The sequence below is a fragment of the Nyctibius grandis genome, chromosome 27, assembly GCF_013368605.1.
Source record: "Nyctibius grandis isolate bNycGra1 chromosome 27, bNycGra1.pri, whole genome shotgun sequence".
Taxonomy (NCBI): Eukaryota; Metazoa; Chordata; class Aves; order Nyctibiiformes; family Nyctibiidae; genus Nyctibius; species Nyctibius grandis.
In genome coordinates this window covers 4,628,427-4,649,677 of record NC_090684.1, presented here as the reverse complement: position 1 = coordinate 4,649,677, position 21,251 = coordinate 4,628,427, and the positions used below count along the sequence as shown (strand labels likewise).

Here is a 21,251-nt window from a genome sequence, read left to right as displayed (position 1 = left end):
GTGCTGGGGGGGCTGTCTTAGGGATATGGGGGGGGTGTCTCTGTGTTCTAGGCTCAACTGTGTGCTGGGGTGTCTCAGGGGGACTCTGGGCTCCGGGGGCTGTTAGGGATACTGGGGTACGCTTTGGGCGCTGGGGGTGTCCGGGGCCGTCCCGGGCTGGGCCGGGCCCCGGCGGAAGCAGGAAGCGGCGGGGCGGCCCGGCCCGGCCCCTCGGCCCCCGCCTCCATCGCGGGCGGGAGGAGCCCGGAGCCGGGCGGCGGAGCGCGGCAGCCGCCGGGCGGTGCCGGGGTGAGGCCGGGGGCGGCTGAGGGGGGACGGGGCGGCGGTTGGGGGGGCCCGGAGCACCGGGACGGGCGGGCCGCGGCCCTCAGGGTAGGCCCGGGCCTGGGGTGGGGGAGCTCCACGGGCCTCAGCGAGGCCCTCGCCAGGCGCCCAGCTGCGGGGGTGGGGGCTGTTTTCTGCTTCAATTCATTGATTTATTTAATTTTTTTTTTAAAAAAAAGGCCCTGGCTGGAGCTGCTCTGCCTCGGAGATCAATAAGGGCGATGCCGTGGGGTGCAGGCCCCTCTCCGGAGGGTTTTTAGCCCATATCTGGGGCCTGACCCCCTGAGCAGGGCCGAGGGAGGCAGATAAACGGTGTTAAAGCAGACGAGAATGTGTGTGTTTCTATCGCTGTTTCAGGTTCGGCAGCGAGGCGAGCGAGCTTTCCCTTTTAAAGACTCCCCCGACAGCCTTTCTCTTTATAAATATTTAGCTTTCTAAAGCCTGGGTCCAAACACCCTGCCGTGCATCAGGTTTGCGGGTAGGACTGGGCGCTGGGGTGGAAACCCTTCAGGCCGAGAACCGTGGCTATTTATGCTTGCAGAGAGAGCTGTTTATTCCTCCTAGGGTGGTGGAGTTCATTAAAAAATAGCAGTAACATATGGGTTCCCTAGTTTAAAAGGCCTGTCTCTGAGGGGTTGCTGTGTGCAAGGGATACGACTCGTTCAGTATGTGCCTGTGACGCTACAGTAGTCTGTTGTTATTGTATCGTGGTGATAGGAAGGGGAATAATGGGTTGTTATTTGTTCTTTAAGGCCTCATCTGTTCTCAAAACAATGTGGGAGCGTAGTGCTTTATTTCCTAGCTGAGGACATGGGTTACTGTTGAGTTGGTCAAGGAGCTGCATTGGGGTTTTTAATGTCTGGGACTTGCAGGGATTGTGCTCGAAGGTATTTGCTCAGAGTTGAATACAAATGTAGAGGGGGGAGAAATGGGATGTATCTCGGCATTTTATCGTAGTAGGATGCTTCTGCTGTTTGGAAAAGGGGAAATCGCCGTGTTTGACAGCATTTCTGTAGGGATAATTGTTTTAAGTGGTTCCAGGCAGATTCTGCAAGCAGGGGAAGCTTGCTGAATCTGCTGGAATTCAGCACAGGAGAGCTTCACAGGCGAAAGCTTTGGCACATGGGAGCAGAGGAAGCTAGATAACCTTTCAGACCATTTAGTGCACCAATTGCAGTGTCAAGGCAACTAAAGTAATCATAGAAGCTGGGGAAAAAAAGAAAAGGCATCTAATATCCTGCAGATGTGCTGGCTCTTGCTTGTTATATGAATCAGGGTATTACATAAATGAAAGAGTTAGTAAAGCAATGTATTGTTTTTATAGAGCCAAGTGCCTGCCAGGTGCTTTACAGATGAGAAGAAAAGGTCCCTGCCTTGGAGAGCTTACAATCCATAATGAGATATTATTGATCAAACCTGCTTTGGGGCAGCTTAGCTAGCCCATGGGGCTACTCAGGTGGTAAGATCTGGGACAAATATTTGCATGGAACGCAAGGAATGTGGGTAGAACAGGGCCAGGAGCTAATTAACCTGGCAATGTAGTGCAGCATGTTCTCATTGTGTGCTTGGGGTTAGGTTTTAATTTGGCATTTTCCTCTTTTGGTGTTTCTAAGGCTGTGGCTAGATATTTGACACTAATGTTAATATAACATCTGACATTAACTGCTTGAGTTGGATGCTTAGGCAGCTGCTGACCAAATAAATAGGGGTTATTTTTCAGCCAGATAATTTTCCTGATCTGATTCACCATGTGACCACAGAAACAAATGTGCAAGAGCAGAACAGGGAGTTGATCTTGGGGGGAGAGGAGCAATTGCTGAAGCTGGTAGTCCTGTTGAAAAGTGGATTTTTTTCTGAAACTACACCCTAGCATTGCAGAAAAGAAGATATTAAAAATGCAATCACTTGAGTTCTGACTTCTTGTAGAAGCCCATAGTTTAGGGGAAGAGCTGTCTGCCAGTTCTTTAAAAGCAAATTGGATTTCAAGCTTGGCTGCCTAACAAGAGAATCTTATTTCTTGATATATACATACATACATGCGTTTAGAGCTGATTTGTCCTGTGGGAGCAGCCAGAACGAGTTACAGCAGAGCAAATCTAAGTGTAGGTAGCATGTTACGTAGTGCTTGTCGGCTTGTTCTCGAATGAGCAAAACGGAGCCGTGCTTTTAAAATGCAGGCTGTGCTGTGAGGTGTGTGCAGAGGAGACCTGTGTAAATAGTTATACAATTCTTGCAGTGCAGCGACAGACATCGTGGAGCAAGGTGGTGATTTGGGTGAAGCAGCACACTGCCTTCATGAGCTGGTGCCAGGTGGTACTTGGAGCAAAAGGGGGACAGGGGCCTGATTTCCCTTTTCAGCTGTGAACTGGGTGTATCAGTTGCACTTCTTGTGTGTTTACGTGTGGGTCCTCAGTCTGTGCTTTCAGGGCAATGCATTGCTAAACTGTGTCTCTCCAGAGAGAGTTTCAGTTGTCCCAGTTTGATCCAGGTTAAGAGTTTTCCCGGCTCAGAAACAAGAAGCAAAGCAAGACCTCACAGATGCTCCCTTTCCCCCAGCAGTGTTTTTCTGAGGCTAAATGTCTCTCCAACAATGGGATTCTCACGTTGGCGGCTATTAGCTTGTCCAGCAATTTCTTTGCATCTTTTCTTCAGCCCATCTGCTGCTCTTGGTGTGGCGAGGCCCTGCCTTTGTGGCAGACAGGGGGAGTGGTAGAGGAACACATTTCTTTGTTTTTGGCATCTTAATGTTGATCGCTTCTAGGTGTGCTTTTACAAGCTTCCCCGTTGAAATGTCATGGTGGGAAATGATTTGCTGTCAAATGCCATTTTGTCTCCGTCTGGAGTTCACAATGCAGTTCTTGCTGGGGTATTTAATTTTGTGGCATTTCTGCATACGAATGACCTGCAGGCAAACTTTCAGAGGAACTAGGAGCTTTTGTTGCCTGCAGAGCATGCTGCTATCACGTTACTGTTACTCAATAATCAGTTGGCCTGGATGTTAGGTTGTGAAAATTTAAACAAATTGTAAACGGTTGAACTTTGCCCCGCACATACTGCTTTTTTCTCTGTCCTGTTCTTACTGCTGACAGGGGATTTAATGAAAACAAATCTATGTTAAAATGAGCCACTAAAATTACAGTGCAGGAGAGCTTAGCTTGGCTACTGTGTGTGCTGATCAGCTTTGTATTGCTGGCTCTTGTACTTGGTGAGCAATCGCTTTATGGGACGGCTTCATTTGGAAGAGATGAATAAATGGAGTTTCATTGATTTCTGGGAAGCTTTGTTCATTTACATAAGCTGCAAATCTCAGCCGGTTCTTCTCTTGTCAGGAAATTTCACGGCTTCTTTTAGTCCCTGTAGGATTTTGAACCAGCAGAGACTGTTAGGACTGCGGCTAAATGTTGTGCCTTTGGCTGCAAACAGGTTTGCTCCAGAGCAGCCTTCCTTCTTGCCTAGACATTGTGATGTTCCTGGGATCTCTCTGCGTGTGCTGGTGTTGAGTTGTGCGACTGGAGTGTGTTTTCTGTTAACGTACTGAATCTCTCCGCAGGGATTTTTCATCGGAGGCCATGGAGCTTTCAGCCAACGAGCTCAGCATTTATGACAAGCTATCAGAGACGATTGATCTAGTGAGGCAGACTGGCCACCAGTGTGGGATGTCTGAAAAAGCCATTGAGAAATTCATCAAGCAGCTCTTGGAAAGAAACGAACCCCAAAGGGGACCTCCACGGTACCCTGTCTTAGTGATTCTCTACAAGGTAAGATGTCTTTTATGCATGCACAGACCATTTGAGGGTCGGGAGTTCTCCTTTGGCACCTGAGCCTTTTATTTCTCATTGCATTTTCTTGATGAACTTTTCTGAGTTTTTTATTTAAAAAGCTGTGAAGTGTAGCTTCCTTCCCTTGTCCCATGAGCTGGTTTGAAAACAAAAGACAGCTGACTGAGATTTGAAATTGCTCATGTGTGTTGAAAGTTGAACATGTCAACACCTTCTTCGTCTTAAATTATTAAAGAATGAGACTTGGATTGATTCTTCAGGCAAAGATTCCCAGTGTCAGCACCCTCAGTGGAAATGTGAGGAAGGAAGGAGATTCTGAAAGTTCAGGGTTGGATAATGAAGAGATCCAGGTTCTGTTTCTGACCTTGTCACAAGCTTCTGCCTGTCTTTGTTCTTCTAGTCTATGAAATAAACATGTTGCCATGATGCTTGATGCTAGAAAAGTGGTTTGAGACCCTTAACTAAAAGATACTGTAAATAAAGTTTTGCAAAGTGGGTGAAAGGATGCTGTTGTTAGGTAGGTTGGAGATGTTTGCTACAAGGATGGAAAACTTCCCACTGGCATAATATTCACTAATATATTAGTGTTGTCTTTACAAAATCAATGATTTCTGTTTAGAAAAAAATTCCAGCTGTCTTCCTCCATCCTATAAAAAGCTGTAAAATGAGGCAGGAGAACAAGAAACTGGAAGTTTGAACTTTCAGCTTCTGTTCTTGCTGTTGATTCACTTTGAGTTTGGCCTGGGGGAGAAATGCATCATGTCATTGCTTTAAGGCTTATTTGGGATTCTGGTATGGAGGAGGGAGCTGGTGCCAACTCTGCCAAAGTGTTTCAAGGCTTGATGGATGTTTGCAAAATGCCTTGAAAACCTTGTGTAAGAGGTACGGCAGAAGTGCAAGCTTTGATTTGATTAGGTGGGAGGAATCAGAACTATCTGTAGATGATCTTCATTGCTCTGGTGCTGGATTATTTGCAGTGCTAAGATACAAGAACAGAGTTGTGTAGCTTGGGTTTGAAGGCTGCTTAATTTTGTCCTTGGACAGCCCTAACACGTACGCAGAGTTGTCACTCAGCTTTATTAAATAGTATTGCAGCTGAACGAGGAGTCACAGCAAAAATTTGATTGTTCATCTTAGAGCGCACAGCCACAACCCTTTGATACCAGCCAGAAGGTGTGTCCTGGTTCTGAACACACACCAGCTCACTGCAGTATAATTAATTACGTGCGTGTTTTCTCTCACAGGGCCTGCTCACGCTGGGGTTGGTCTTGCTGACTGTTTACTTCGTGATCCAGCCATACAGCCCACTACCGCCTGAAGCTCCGCTCTCCAGGGCCCATGCCTGGGGCTCCCTCGTCAGTCACATCCGGCTGCTCTCTCTGCCTATTGCCAAGAAGTACATGCTCGAGAGTAAGGAAATGATTTCTCTGCTGTAACATAAGCCTAGCAAGAAATACCAAGTTAAATACCAGCCATGCGAATCGTTTGAGTGTCTCCCTGGGCACCAGATAACAAATGTATCACTGGCATGGCACCATGGTTGTTTCTTTTCCTACCCCTGTACTTAAAAATAGCGTCCTGAATTCTAGCTAGGGCTCTTTCCCTTCCATTCATTGGGGCTGAAGCATATTTTATCTCTAACTTCATAATTTTGTTCTTGCACATTCTCTTCTCCTTGCTTTTAGCACCTCGGGTTTTTCTTCCACAACAGTTCCTCTAAAAAAAAATCTCGTCAGTTCTGAGAATCATACCAAGATAGTTATGCTGGGTAAATGTCACTTTTTTTCTTTTTTTTTTTTCCTCAGTAAGCAGGCAAAAACAGTTTGTCAACCAAATCTTGGTCTGTGAGCAAAGTGTAGAAACCTCAACATGTGACCCGGGTTTGAGGAAAAGTGTTTTTTGCCAAGTAGCGTATTGGGAAAGGCCTGTGGGCTCGAGAGCTACGGTGTTTATAGCTGTTAATGTAACATTAAGGGTAATGTGTGTGTGAGGAAGCTCGATAAGTGGCTCCCTAATGAGGTGGTCCCATCACAGGAGAGGAACGTAATAGATTTTCCTAGACTGGCGTAATAGAAATGGAAAAGTTTGAGTATTTCTTATTCTCAGTTAATCATTTCCACTGACTTAGACTGGCAAGTGGGTGTAAGCATGGACTCTGCCTCTTTGATAAAACACAAAGACTGTCAGTAGTGATAAAGCTGTGAATTATTTTGAGCAGGGATGTGGCACAATGTTGATCGTCTGTTGGCTCACTGTAAAAACAAACTCCTGCATCCATGCCCTCCACGGGTTTATATTTAGCTGCAGCAGCTCATTGTGTTGGAGTTGTCTGTTCTGGCTCTGACCTTCCTGCCGTAGCTAAAAAGGGCGCCCCGAAATGCCAGCGCCGTTCTGCATTTTCTCTGTGTGTCTCCCTCACTTCCGCTGACATGTGGGATTTCTGGTGATTGGGGTTGGTGTGGGTGGGACGGGGTATCCCCCATTGTTCATCTCCTTCCTTAAACACTGGGATCTCTCGAAGGGAGGAAAAAACAAAGGCGGAGAGATGGCTCTGAGCCACTTGACATTAGTAGCCTGCTTATCTGCTGCATTTCAGCATTGACGCGAGTGAACACCCCTTTGCTTCTCTATGGAGAAGGAAACCAACGGGAACTTTAATACTCTTATTTATTCAGTGAAATTTTTTTCAGAAAGTTGACAGGTTCTTCCTTCAGGTGCTGCAGGACCCCCCTTGGATGGGGAGAGCCCAGGGACGTTCCTTGGGACAGCAAAAGGTTTATAGGACAACGATTGCCTGAAATCATGAGCGGCTTGCTGTGAAGATAAGTAAGAGCAGGAGAGAGTCTGGGCTACTGATGGGAAAACCAGCTGAACGGGGAGGAGAGAGGGAAATATCCAAAGGAGCAGGAGAAAAGGGAAGGATGGATGGGAAGGAAGGATGCGAGGTGGTTATTTAAATGCATATAAAATCCCTCATGCCTCCATGAGTCCCGGAAATCTTCTGAAGTGATGAGCAACAGGGTGGGCAGCAAGCCAGTTCTGGGGAAGGAAGGGGAGGTACAGAAGGGATGAGGCAGTTCCCACTCTGTCTTTCCAACAGTATTAGGTTGTGGTAGAAACCATGGCATGTCCCAGTTAGCAGATTTGCTAGGCATGGCTCGGGTAACTTTGATCCTGCCTCAGCTAAAGGAACCGGACTAGACCCCTGTTATTTGAAGGGGAGAGTGCAGCACCCAGGCTGAACCTTGGCTGGGTTCCTGTGGGAATCCCTCATGTCCTGGCTTCCCGGCAGGCAGCTGCAGCCACCGGGGCTGTCCCAGCGTCCGGCCATCCCAGCAGCGCTGGTGTCAACTTCACGGCTTGCTGCTGAGTCGACCGTGGTAAAGCCACCCTGCAGGGATCTGGAAGAGGGAGTTTCGTGGCGTGGGGCTGGGTGGTCCCCTGAGCTGTCTTTCAGCCCTGCCTTGTGCATTGATGTAACATTTTGCCCGTAGTTTTGGCCTTGTCTGCTGAAGGGAAGGGGTAAAGCTGCATCTTGATGTGAGGATAAGGCTGGGGAGGCCTTGCAGGCAGGTCTGACGTTCTCCAGTGCATCCTTGCATAGGAGAGGATGCTGTGCAAGAAGGCTGAGCAGCAGAGAAAAACACTAACGAAGGGACTTGATGTACAGACTCCTCTTCCTTTTTCTATGCAGATCCTGGTAGATGAATTTTTTGAGGGGGCTGAGGGTGAAACTTGGAGCTTTCTGTGCTTGGGCACCAGTTCAAATCCAGCTCGGGCTGTTCTTGTTGAAAGCCACCTGTTAGCAGTTTGGAGGCTGCCTTGGCCCACCGGCAGTGCTGGCAGACTTCCCCCGCCCGCGCCGCCCAACGTGGTGTGGACAAAGCCCAGCCGTGGCAAGCGTGGGCACACGGGTGGTCCGGTTTGCTTCCTCCGAGCCTGAAGCGGCTGGGCAGGCAGGGACAGCCTGCCTGCGTGGGGCTGCGGGCTGGGGCCGTGCTGTCCCTCTTGAGCCTGCTTGGGGAATAGTGGGCTTGGGGAAGCTTTCCTGTCTCCGGGATTGCAGGTTGAAGCCTGGTCCCCTGGTAGATGTGGGTTGAGCAGCCAGGTTTATGTTGCAGAACTGGGGGAATTTGGATGCCTGCTTTACCCCAAGATAGAGTGGTGGTGAGGCTTTGGGAGGAGCAGGGGTGCAGGATACTGCTCCCCTCTCCCTCCAGCTCAGGGTGACCTGCCTTCACCCTCACCTTCATCCTAGTCCCTTCCTCCCCAAGAGCCATGCTGTGGATGACAAGGGCTGCCTGTCTGTCGGTGGCTGTGGGTGGACCTTTGAGCAGCTGAGGTGAGGAGCAGTGTCCGCAAAGCTCTCTTGCGTTAAGTTTGTAGGATTAGGTCCAAAGTAAATTTCCTTTTTGCCTGTCTCTCGTCTCTGTTGCTTGCTGGCTTTCTCCCCCGGATCAATTCCCATATTAAAACTAATGTTCCCACCCTTTGTTTCTTCAAAGCTGACTCTTAGACCCTTGGGTTTGGCATCCGCGCCTCTTTTTCAGCTGTTTTCCCAGGGCTAGGAACCAAGGTCCCTTCGGTTGGGGAAAAGTTCTGTGGAAATATGGTTTGCATTTGCTCTTCCTGAACTCATGTTTACGCAGAGCTTGTGAAAGCCCCAGCACTGGGTCACGCTGCCTGCTCTGGGCCGGGGGAAATGCCTCTCGCCACCGCAGCGTGTGACTGTTAGCTGGGTAGATCAGCGCTTCACGTAGCCCTGGGGGAGGCGGTGGGTTTGCAGACCTCTGGGCTTTACCTGCCCTAAGGAACACAGTGGATTTTGGGTGAGCACGTGGGTTAACTCAAGGCTTTGTAGTGCAGTTCCAAACAGAAACTAGGGCCTGTGTAACCTGGATTTATTTCTCTTCTCTGACAGGCTGGGATGGACAAGTCACTCCCTCTGTATTTCAGTTCTCTGTGCAAAGTAGGGTACGAGTACTTCCCTCTCCCCTGAAAGCATTAGGAAGTAATATAATGAGCTCTCGAAGCTTGTAGTAATAGCAGCCAAGTGACAAGGGGTTTTCTCTTGTTTTAACAGAAGTTTTAAAACCACAGTGGTGGTCACTCGACCTATTTATCAGTGGTTCTTCCCATCACAACTGTGTGACGTCCTTATAGCTTTGTTAATATCAAAATATGAATTTTGATGTCATGTCAGCAACTGGTTGATAACCGTTCCCTGCCAGAGCAGTGATGTGATGAGCAGAGCGTGAAGTTGCTCTTAGTAACTTGTGTGTCTGCCCATGGTAAGTTCAGTCCTTGCAGCTCAAAACTCTCAGCAGAGCAGGTCAGTCAGTGGCGAACAGGTTCTCATCCAACGTGACAGTTTGCACGTTGTCCTGATAACGGGTTTGTAATGACCTCAAGGAAAATCGAACTTTGCTTCTAATAATGAGACCTGGTCCTTACCGTATACATCCTACGCAGTTCAAAATCAGCTGGATGGGTAGCTGTCAGCACCCCTAAAATCAGACACAAGCACACACGTGGCTCAGTGTTGGAAAAGGGGTCCTGTGCAAGTTGCCCCCAGCTTGGAGAAGATTCCTTGCGTTAAATACTCCTTTTTGCATAGACCAGAAGGGCTAAAAAACATGTTTATGGGTTTTATACGTAATCTTAGAGGAAGGACTGCTGCTGGAGGAGCTGTGTGTAAGCACACCATGTAAACGGCCTGTCACTGTCACGTCCTAAGGCCTGCCTGGTGCCAAGAGCTATTTGTGGGGACGGGTCACAGCAGGCTGGGTTACTGGGAGAGGACAGCAGCCTCTGCCTCTTGGCTGGCCACCTTCAATTTAGCTGGAGGCTTGCCTTGTCCTCGGGCCAGCTCCTGGCTTCTTTCTGACCTTAACCCTTTGCAGGCAGCCTGCGATGGGCCAGCCAAAGCCACATTTCTCTCTGCTTCTCACGCTCCTGTCCTCTTACTGTACCCCTGAAATGTGTTTCTCCTTGGCACAGCTCTGTGCAGAAACGGAGCATCCAGCACTCCTGCCTTACACCAGGGTGGATTTTCTGCTTCCTGAGCTCAATATGGGCTAAGCACCCAGGTATTCAGGCAGCCTTTCCCCGTGGGTTTTGCAGCCCATGCTGCATCTGACCTGCTGGGTTCAGTGATGCACGAGCCCAAGGAACATGGGCCCACTCTGAATGAAAGGGTTGCACAACAAGGCTGCTCGGGATGTTAAGCAGGCTCTGATTTCTGACTCCTTGCTGCCTTCAGCATGGCCTTCTCTTGCTTCCAAGGATCTTTTTATTTTCCTAAGCAAAGCCAAGCTGGTTTGCTCTTGTGTTCATGCGTATTCTCACACACCTGCTCTGGGAGCTGGAGCATTTTGAGATGTGTATGACCATGATGTGGGTTGCAGCACTGTGCAGGGCTCCGTCCCATCACCATACAGCTGCCAGTTCATCTGATCTTTTGTGTGTGCATGTAAACAACCCTTTTATAACATAACCTGAGAGTGACCAACAGACACGTGTGTTGGCTTGTTTAAAGGGGAGAAAAAAAAAAGGCTGACTTTGCAGTGCAGGGTGGTGCCAAGCTGTGTTCATATACTGCTTTACTTTGGCCTCTGTTCAGCCAGTGGACTGTTTATTTGGATTTGCTGACAGTAAACTAACTCCAAATCATCGTGGTAATCCGGAACACGACAAACTCTTCCTTTTGCTTCTATATTTTGATGCCTCCAGAATTTCTTGTTTCCTCAATTGCAGAGCAAGTGAATTCTCACTTTGGATTTGCTTCCCTGGAAAGAGAGTGTGCCACACATGGCCTGTTGCAGAGGCATTTAGCAGCCTAGCAGAGCCCAGTTTGCACTAATGACACAGACACATCAAACCTTTTGCAGACTGAAGCCACCATCGGGCAAGTGGCAGCAACTGGGAGGGATGTGTTTCAAAAACATGCTGTTCCTCCGAGCCAGATTGCTCATGCAGGCGCTGCCAGAGCAGCACAAGCTGTCTTCTAGGGCGTGCAACCAGAGGTGCAGGCTGGAGTGGACTTTGGAGGCTTTCCTGACAGCTTGGTCCCTGCCTTCAGTTTTCTGGATTGGTAGGTGCAGATTTCTCCTGGAAATAATGCTCTTTCGCCCCAGTGGACTGTGAGTTCCTCTTGGGCTAGGCTGAGCAGACTTGATTTCACAATGTCTGGTTGGATCAAAATCATTTTTGTGCTTTGCTAGAGATTGACTAATCATCCTTCAGTTGTTTGACCAGCCGTTACCCATTAGTGAAATGAATGAGTAGTTCTTTGAGCTGTTGATGTTTTACCCAGAGCAAAAATAAGGGTTTCTTGATGGGTTTGTTGTAGCTGTTATTTTGTTGCTAGCTGTTCCTAAAAATGCTGTGAACCAAACTGGAAGGTACTTTCTTCTCCTGGCATAAATATGTTCAATATACTCAGAGCTACAAAAAAAGTTCAATGTGAGAAAGAGGTGAGGATCTTGTGCTGAACAGGAACCCTCTTTGTAGTATATATTTAAAACCCCACTGTGATGCATTCCTTAATCAGGACTTCCACCCTGTAATTAATAAGCACTCCTGATGATTCCTGTCTGACTTACTCAAGAACCCATCAGTTTAGCCTGACTTTGACATGACATTATAAATGATCAAATTAATTTTTAGCCTAGTGAATAATTTCAGCAAGATGGAGCTTGGGAAACATTGCTTTTGCAACAGAGTGCTCCGAATGTCTCCTCTGAACTGTGCCACACAGTAGCTCTTAATTTCTACGTCTGTAAAGTAAGAATGATGAGATTTAGCCACGTCATAGATTGTGATCATGAGTTGATGTCTAAATTACTTTGAGTTTTTAAAATAGTTTTGTCTTTCTATAAAATCTAGGAAAGATGATGTGGTGATAAGCATATAGTATATGCTGCTGCAATGGCCTAGCAGGGCAAGTAACAAGCTATTTACTCAAGGAGTGTAGTATCTGTAATTCTGCAGTGGTCCCAACGTGGCAAGTGGCTAGTCGTATCTCAGGAGCAAGAACAACCTGGCCTGCATATTTTCTGGCTGTCAAAGCAATAAGAGTAGGTTATGAGCTGCAACTTCACTTTAAGGTTAAGGGCTAGACCTTGCAAATCCCTGTCCTTAAAATAATGGAAAACAGCACTGTAAAATCCAGTATCTGGAAGTTAGGTGTTTCCAACTGGAGGGGGAGAGCTGCAGCCCTTCTGTGGTGATGGTAATTGGACATCTGAGGATCTCATGGCCCCTTCATCCCTGGGAATCTTACAGGTGGGATCAAATGTCTCTTAAAAAGCTCTGCCCTATGTCAGCCGTAAGAACCAGCTCGTAGTTGGGCTTTTGCTGTGGAAATGAATGGAGGAGGTAAGTATCCCACGAGCTGTCAGATGCATGTTTGTAGAGGGTCCCTTTGGCTGAGGGGAAAGTATGGTTGCAGACAGCAGAGGGTAGGCTGAGGTCTTAGTCCCTTCCTTTGAAGGGTCTCTTCAGATCCACCTTGAAAAATTCCCTGACTTTTCCAAATATGCAGCTGCAGGGAGACATTGTAAAAGTGGAGATCAGCATCTTCTTGTTGGATCTAGCACGTAGGAACAAGGTTGTGGCTGTCGGTGCAGTGCCATAAATGAGTCACTGGGTCGGGCCAGGGTGAGTCCACCCCCATCCTGAGCTTACATTTGAATGGGCCAATGTAGAGTTGGTCACTCTCCTTGAGAGCCCTGAGGTTTACCTGCTCACCTACCCTGATTACAAGTTATTTTTGTAGTCCCTGATGGTATGTGTGTTGGATCCTGTGAGGGACAGTCCAGAAGTGTTGTGGGTGTTAATGAACGTTTGCAGCCAGGCTTGTCCTGTGAGAAAGGGCACAGAAATAAATGTCTTGTGAATATTCAGTGCACAGGCCAGTCTTTCTTGAGAGCCCTGAGTTCACCTGAAGCTTGCTGAAGCTGCTTGACTATTCCTAGCGCTGGTTCCTAGTGAGGTATGTGGTGGGACTGGGGAGTAGCATCATCCGCAGAAAAGAGGAACTGGGGATTTGGAACCAACCTTTGCAGATCGTGGAGCTGCTCAGTGCCTCAGCTCTCTGGGGAGCTTCCTTCCTGCTATCGTGGGTGATGGTAGCAACAAGCTGTAAGGACAGAAGACTTGGGGGGACTGAAGTCCTCGGGGAGTCCCCCTTCCCCTGTGCAGACCTAGCTGTCACTTGCCTGCTGGAGACCTCTTCAGCCTTGCAGTCCTGAGTGCTGGGGAGCAAACCAGCTTGGCAGGGGAGCCAGCAAGCTGCCTCAGCACCTGCAGCTCTACGTGCAGGAGGTTTTACATTTTCAACACTTCATTAGGGTCAGGAGCAGCCCTTGGCTCCGTGTGTCTTGCTGGAGCAAAAGGTCCCCCTGCTGCAGGGCTTCCCTTTGAACCTGCTGCAGCGGCAGACTGATACTTCACCCTTCATATGGTCCCTAAAGAGAGCAGAGCTGAGATCCTGCTCTCACATCTATATGGGCAAGTGTCCATAAGTTTTATTGCTTCACTGCAATGGGCTCAGTAACCTCTTAGCTGCCAATCTCCCAGTCCACACCCAGCATCTCTGGGGTTGTGCACACACACCCCTCTGCAGTTCTGGGGACAGCCAAAAAACTTGGGAGATCCTCTGTGAAAATGGCCAAGAAGGGCGGGGTACTCATTTTAAATTGATTGTAAGTTGAAAGTTATTTTTCTGCATAGTGGAAAGTACAGTCATAAACTCCTTCTAGCATTAATCATAGATGTGTTGTAAGGAAAGTTGTTATCTCTTCGTCTGTGCTGTGTTAGCAGCTGGAAGTCTGCAGCCCTGGCTCTGCTGGGAGTTATCCTGACACAGGGGAGGAGATAGCTCTTGTTCTGGAGAGCTAATAAGGCATAAAAGCAAGTATTAGGTGGGTATGACTGATGGGGAACTGAGGTTCTGCTTAACAAGCTGAAGGCTGCTCCTCAAAGAGGGGTGAGAAAGCACAAGTGTGGAGCAGAGGTTAGTTGGCACCGGCCTGCGCTTCTGTCACGTACTCGATAGTCACACGTGTCAATACTACAGCTGCTTTCCTGCACTCAAACTCCACAGGGATAATTGCCCACGCCCAGCACTTTAACATGTGAATGCGAGTGGATGGGACCGTCGTGTGATGGTCGCACTGGGATGAAGAGTGCATCTTTCTTTTCAATCTCCGAGCAGACTGTGCGTGCACGCAGACGGCGCGCTCGGCTTAAACCAAATAATCCCCCAGGGTGTCTGGGGAGGGTGATAATGTAAAAGGAATGCAGGGAGGGTGATCAAAAGAATAAGCATCATCGGTAAAACTCCTGCTCTGGTCCCCGGTGTGCAGTTGCGTGCCCTCTCCTCTGTGCACGGTCTCCTCTCCCTCCCTCCCTGCAAGGGCAGGCACTTCTCGCTGCCAGTACTTGTCATGCCAGTCACACGCGTGCTGGTGTACAGGCTAACACCCTCAACAATAAATCTAAAAGATTAATTACCAAAAAAAAAAAAAAAAAAAATCCCACAACCCCACTTGCGGCATTTGAAATGCGTCTCAACCTTGCTCCTCTTGTGTTATTCATGGGGAAAAGAAATAACCTCCTGAATCGAGCAATTGAGAATGCAAATATCCCAGCCTGGCTCAAAAGAGGAATCAAGCTCTATATTGTCAAGCTGATTAGCATCCTGTTATGTGGGATACTACCCTGAGTCTGGAGAGAAAATTTGGGGACAACTGTGCTTAATGCTCAGGGATGAGGTTTCTAAGTTGTGCCCAGAAAGAGATTGTAGTATTGCTACTCCCTGGATGATGAGAGACCATAAGATATGTTTTCTTGTTCTCTTCATGGCGACTGCCCTTCCTCTGGTGAGATCTTTCAGCCTTTTGTTTCCTGTCACTGACGAGCTGTTTTTTGTGAGTTGAGGTTTTTTTGTTGTTGTAAAATTGAAGCTTTCTACAGGCAGTGGAACAAAGATTTTCTTTTTTCTCTTGTGAGCAGGGAGGGAAAGTACATTGGAGCAGTTTCTCATGGGAGTGGGACTTCTGCTTGCAATAAGGATTTTACACTTTGTTTTGCCTTTTTACCCCTTTCCCTGAAAGCACTGTAGAAGTGTCTTCCAGAAAGACTAGGAATTATATCCTGGGCCCTTTCAGTTCATATCCCAGCAGCAGGGTGGGAAATGCAGCATTTGGGAGTTGACTGGAGATATTTAGAGAGAAAAACAGCAAAATTAATCCAAATCTGCTCCTTGTTGTTATGTAATGAACCTAAATCCTCTATAACATTCCTCATTGTCTGCTGCAGATGTTGGAGGGAAAAATAAAACAAGAGCTTTCCTATTAAGTGCTGTTCATCAGTTATGACCCACGTGCAGGGGCATGACTGTGGCTGGAAACCACGATGGCAATAACAGGCAGGTGGCTTTTTACCCCCCCAAAAAGCTGCTGGGCATCCTTGTTTCACAACTTTATTTTTCAGACAGGTTTTGCTGTCCCTTCTCCACTTTCAGGGAAATCATTGTCACACCACAATCAGCTGAGCTGATTTCTCACAACCCTGAGCCATATCTCCAAAATCACATTCTGTGACGAGTTCCCTGCCCTGGTGAAGCTTGTTCTTGTTGAGTAACTTACAGCCATCGGAAGCTATCAGTGTTTCATGTTAGGGATAATGAGTTTATCATCGAGTTTATCTCCTTTCCATTTTCATTTTTGGTCTTATTAAACACGTTTCTCTTGTTTCCTCCCAAGAATGCCAGGACTGGTGGGCTGCAGGTTGCAGACAGAACACTTCTACGCTTCCCGCAAACTGCACAGTCTGTTCTGCTGTGAAAAGCCTTCAGATAGTGACAGACTTTGGAGAACTCTCAGAAAAGCTCCAGAGGTCTCAGCCTTTTCTAATCAAGGTAATGCATGGATATTTGTCAGGCTGGATGATTAGTCCAAACTCTTGAATAACACCAGCCAAAGACCCCTGTCCAGTGTTTTCAACCACAAACTCAAACTGCTGATTGAGGTAGAGCATATATCTAAGAAGACATTTAGCCCCAGTTTAAAGATGTCAGGAGGTGAGGAGCTCACTGCATCCTTAGCAAGTTGTGCCTCTGACTAATTATCATTGTGGTTGGAAACTTAGCAATCTAGATGGCTGTCATTCTTGGATGTTCTTTGGTGGGATGGAAATAGGAGAGGGGAAGAACCTCAGGTGCACAGCTTTTATCTTTGTTTTGTGTCGTTGAAGACAGGACAGCATCTCTCCTATGAAGAACTGAAGCATTTTCAGTCCCAGGATCCAGAACTGGCAGAGGTTATAATAGAAGAAAATCCAGCTGAATTGTGGAGCTGCCCGTTTTTCTTTCCCGGGTGAGTCAAAGACAAAACGTGTGATAGATGTATATGTCCTTTCTGCAGGGCTCTTTGCCCGTGTGAACTACCAGGAGCTTGCAAGTTGTACTTTACCTGGAGGAAAGGGGAACAGGAGGGGGTTAAGAGTCTTCTGTCTGCCTGCTGGCACTGATTTGATCCAAGGAGAAGACTTCTGCACTAAAAATGGAGTATTGTGGCTGGGACTTCATGTACTGCTCACTTTACAAGACAAAAATATCCGGTGACTGCTCGGTCCTGTTCTTCAGGCCATACGTTAATCATCTGGGCTGTGGTCTGATCACCTGAGGCAACTGGTTTACATTTCTAATTGCCTCTGTCAGCAGAGGATTTCCACTGAGCAATTAGTGCTGACTGAGAAGAGGTGCCATGACTTTTGCCAAAACACTGAGAAGCAACAGGAAGCTGAGGGATCCTGCAATGTGTGACTGGTCCCATGCAGGAAAAGTGGCCTACCCTAATCCCTGACCCCTGTTGACTAAAGGCTTTTTGCTAAAGCCTTTAGTGTGGCTCTAAGACATGTGAACAATTCAGAGCTCTATGAGCAACCCAGCATATTAGCAAAGTCTTTTCATGTGGAGAAGGGAGAGAAGTAACATGGGCAGCTGCCACCAGGTGTGGAGCAGGCTCCCTGGCACGTTTGTACAAGCAAAGGAGCAGCGTCTAAGCAGGCTTGGAGAAGGGCATGGTGGAGTCTGTGCTTTGGCTAATGGTTGGATGGGACCTTCTTGCTGCACTTCTTGACAGCAGTGCTGGTAGACGGATGATCAGGGTACAGAAGTATTAATCACGTCGAGCTGCTAGACAGAGATGTAAAAATAACAAGCCGCACCCTGCCTTTTCCAGTTACATTCCCTGGCCTAGAGAATAGACTTGGATTCCCCCCACCTTGCCATGTGGTTTCAGTTATGGTTGCATACAATGCCACCTCTCTGCGTCTTTTGTAATTAATGGATCTGATCAATGACTCGGATCATTTTAAGGGAAGAAGGGAGGGGAATTAAGTTTAGGCATCCGTGATGATCTGTTTGTTCCCTGTTTACGTGGTCCTGCTGCAGGCACTAAGAGGAAGCTACAAAGGAGCACAGGTTTAGAAGCTGAGAAGTTGGATTTTGCTCTTAGCTCCTAGGGGCTAGTCTATCAGCAGGCTGTTTATCAAGCATGAATATTTGTGAAGAATTTTGATTTTGGAAGTAGCCTTTTAAATACAAGCATTATCATTGTGTGGTATTTCTTTAATATGGGTTGTTTTGTTTTGTTTAGGAACAAATCTGTGAATAAAACTCGAATTCTGCAGGAATTTTTCCCTACTTCCTCTTTGCTGTCCTTCCCCAAGGCAGTGTCCCTGGAGAGCTGCTTCCTCATCCGCCACCCAGATTTGGGGAATAAGGTGAGAAATTCATCCCAGAGACGTTATCTCCCTGTCTGTGAGCTGTCCTCCAGAAGCGCCGAGACTTTGGGGGATTTGCAGGACATTTTCAGCTGATACAGTCCTGACAGAAGGGTGTAGGGTTGAATCACAGAACGGTGAAGGGTTGGAAGGGACCTCAGTTCTGTCCATCCCTGTGTAATGTGGCAGCTCAAGGTTGCTGTACCACCCAGGAGTCGTGTGCAGGTGGTACACCTCATCCATCTCCCTTGGTGGTTAGAGATGCCTGCGTGGTGTCCCAGCTCCGTTCACATTTATGTCCTGGCCCTGCTCTGTAGCTGAGTGAGTGGATGGTCTTTTTTGTGCACAGTTGGGCAGAATTCCTTTAAGAGTTGCATTGTAGGAGCTGTTTCTGGCAGCCAGTCTCACCCATTCCGAGATACCTGCCATGGAGATGTTTCCCTGAATGTGGTGACACTTCAGGCTTCTAGCCTGATCTCCTCTCTGTTTTCTTGTGGGCTTTGTGGGTGTGGAGGGCCTGCATTGCCTTGGACAGAAGAGGGGAGGACCCTTGCATGCAGCTGACCTCAGCTATGATCTACTCGTAACTGGGGTGAGCAGCAAACCTGTGGTTTGCGCTGTCTCACCTTGCTGCAGGGCAGTGACTTGCCCCTTGTTTGCAAACATCAGACAGACACAAGAAAAGCTAGCGAGGCTTTTGAAATACTGTCGTCTCATCCTAGAGCTACAGTTTGCACAGCCTGTTTGCTGTTGGAAGCGGACAGCTCACCCTGACTGTTGTACCTCTGGACAAGTGCAGAGGATACTGTGAGATGTTCAAGGTGGAGCTGGAAGCTGGAGATTTGGGTGAGTACCAGTGCTGTAGCATGCAGGGTCTGGGAGATCCCTTGGAGCCAGGAGCCTGCTTCCAGCTGGGTCTTTTCTGTCTGACACCTGAGAAGGTGGTGTGTGCCATTGCCACTTCCAAACTGGCGTGTGCCTGCTGTGCAGATGAGTGATCGTTCTGGACTGGGAGTTTGTGGCCTGAAACACAAACAACAGGATACCATGAGATACTCAGTGTGACAACTGAGCAGTGTGGGCTACACAAGATCTGATGCTCTGCTGGGTGTTACAAACCCAGCGTGTCACTGAGGGCGGTGTCTTTCCAAAGAGCTTCTGCGTACCCCCAGCACTTCCCGGGAAACGGGAGCAGTCATTAAGCATGGATTTATCTAATATTGCCTCTTCATTGTGTCTTCCAAAGGTTACGCCAGCGCAGATTACTGGACGATGAGCTTCACGGCCAAAGGGACAGAGCCTGCGGTGGTTTGTGATGGAGCTGCTAGCTAAGGACAGTGGGGTGGGAAAACAAAGCTGTTTCCAGGACAAGAAGACCTTCAGCTTTGAAGCCAAGGCAACGTCTTGAAAGAGATAGAGCTGGGGCAGGCAGCTTTGCCACCCTGCATGTTTACAGTGTTTAACAATGACTGTTTTCCTGACCCTTGAGGTAATTCTTTGCCTTTCCTCAAATGTATTTTGGGAGAAGCTCAAGCTATTTATGACCTTCCCTGTCCCCTCAGGTAAGCCCTGGGTTTGCAGCAAAGGGTTTTTTCCAGGAACAACAGAGGGATTTCTCAGGATGAGATTCACCTTGTGTCCTTTGTGGATTATGGCACTTCTGAAACCTCCCGGGGGGTTTGGGAGTGGGGAGGGTGTGTGACATTTCTGTGTACATTCCTCCCGAGGAGGAAGCTTTGAGCCTGTCTTGTCAGGCCAGCTCTATAAAGGGAATGAATTGGTGATGTGTCCCAGCTCCACCCCATCTCTCCATCAGTACATAGCTGTGTGCCTCAGTAGTGTGTCCCACAAAGCCGGTCTTGGCTCTGTGCTCCAGGGCTGAGATGAGCCTTGCAGCCAAGGGCCAGAGACCCTCACCCACTGCCTCGTTCTTCTACCAAAAGAACCTGTTCAGGCCTCTTCTTTGTGTCTTGTGATCACTCTTCTGCGGCTCTCTGTCAGCAGGTTGTGAGTGAGCCAAATAGTCGCTGCTTTTTTTTCCTTCACCTCCTTTCCTACAAAAATACTGATGCAGGTTTTAGTGGTGATGGTGCCGAGAGTGCAGTAGTTGTGGATGGAGATGGGGCTGGGTGCAGAGCAGCTCTGTACAAGTTTCATCTCCTGATGGTGCACCGAAGACACCAGGGCTGTGTGACCATTTTCATGTCCTCCTTGCTTTGAGAGGTGCTGCCTGCGTTCCCAGCCCAGGGTACCTATGGGAACACCTGAAATCTTCCTCATCCCTGGTATTTTTTTTGCATCAACTCCTCCCAGACCTGGAACTCTGTCTTCAGAATGAACGCTGGTTTTTCCTGAGTCCTTTCCAAGCTGCCTTCGCATGCTTCCTGTTGCTTGAACACTGCTTTATCCAGTGCCCTGAGAGAGGCTCGGTTTCAGTGTTTGCAGGCTGCGGATGCTGCGGTCCCTTCCAAGTGTGATCCTTTGGGTCCGATCCTGCTGTTGAAGATCATTTACAGATGTGTCAGGCTGAACTCATAGGCCAGGGCTGGGGTTCAGGACATACTCTCACAGTTGTTAATATGGAATTGGGAGGGGTTTTGTTTGAGAGCAAGTTAACTCTGTTCTCAGGAGCCGAGAACCTTTTCCTCTGTAAATATTTTAGGTACGTATAAAATGGCAGATTGGAAAAAACGTCTGTCCAGCCTTTGTTTTTGAGCAAAACCAGGAGAATGGGAGCAAACATCGTACTAATCTTGTTAGGGCCTGACAAAGGCTGCCAAGTGGGATGACCACGTCTGGCTCCTGTACAAGGATAAGGCAGAGGACAGTTCTTGCTCCAAAGAATTTAGTCTGAGGCCTTGACACTGCAAACATTTCTATGCATAACCCTTGTTTTTCACCTGTAAACAACCCCAGCACCCGTGTCAGTCTGTGTGCCTGGCCCTCGACACTGGACCAACGTGCACCAGATCTAGTAGAACCAAAGCGGGAGAGTCTGACTCTCTCAGGACACAGAAGGACTAATCTAATTTGTAGCAAAATATTAAAGGGAATTGGATTAATGAGACTTCTGTTAGTATTGTTAATGCTTGGGGGGGTGTGTTTTACACTTGTAACTCTACATGCAATCTTGTACATGCCAAGACGCACACACACCACCCCTCTCTGCTCCTAAAGCCTGCGTCTTAGTTAATGGAAATTTGGGAGTTTGGTGATGGCAGAATTAGGGCCTCATTAGTGACTGTTGCTATTTACACTTTGGCAGCTTCTCAAGTCAAATTCAAAGGCTGACAAGGTTACTTCACCTCGCACTGGTTTTGTACCTGATCCATTTCTGTAAAGCATTTGGTTAGA

General features: G+C 48.0%; 1 protein-coding gene across 1 annotated transcript; it reads left to right on the top strand.

Annotated features, from left to right (window-relative positions):
• Positions 1-207: 207 nt before the first annotated feature.
• Positions 208-20,962, top strand: C27H6orf89 (chromosome 27 C6orf89 homolog). Its single transcript, XM_068419473.1, has 8 exons — positions 208-288; positions 3,875-4,082; positions 5,348-5,513; positions 15,875-16,029; positions 16,365-16,486; positions 17,771-17,897; positions 18,620-18,743; positions 19,144-20,962. Exons 2-8 carry the CDS (start codon positions 3,894-3,896, stop codon positions 19,227-19,229), a joined length of 969 nt encoding a protein of 322 aa, XP_068275574.1. The 5' UTR covers positions 208-288; positions 3,875-3,893; the 3' UTR covers positions 19,230-20,962.
• Positions 20,963-21,251: the final 289 nt, after the last annotated feature.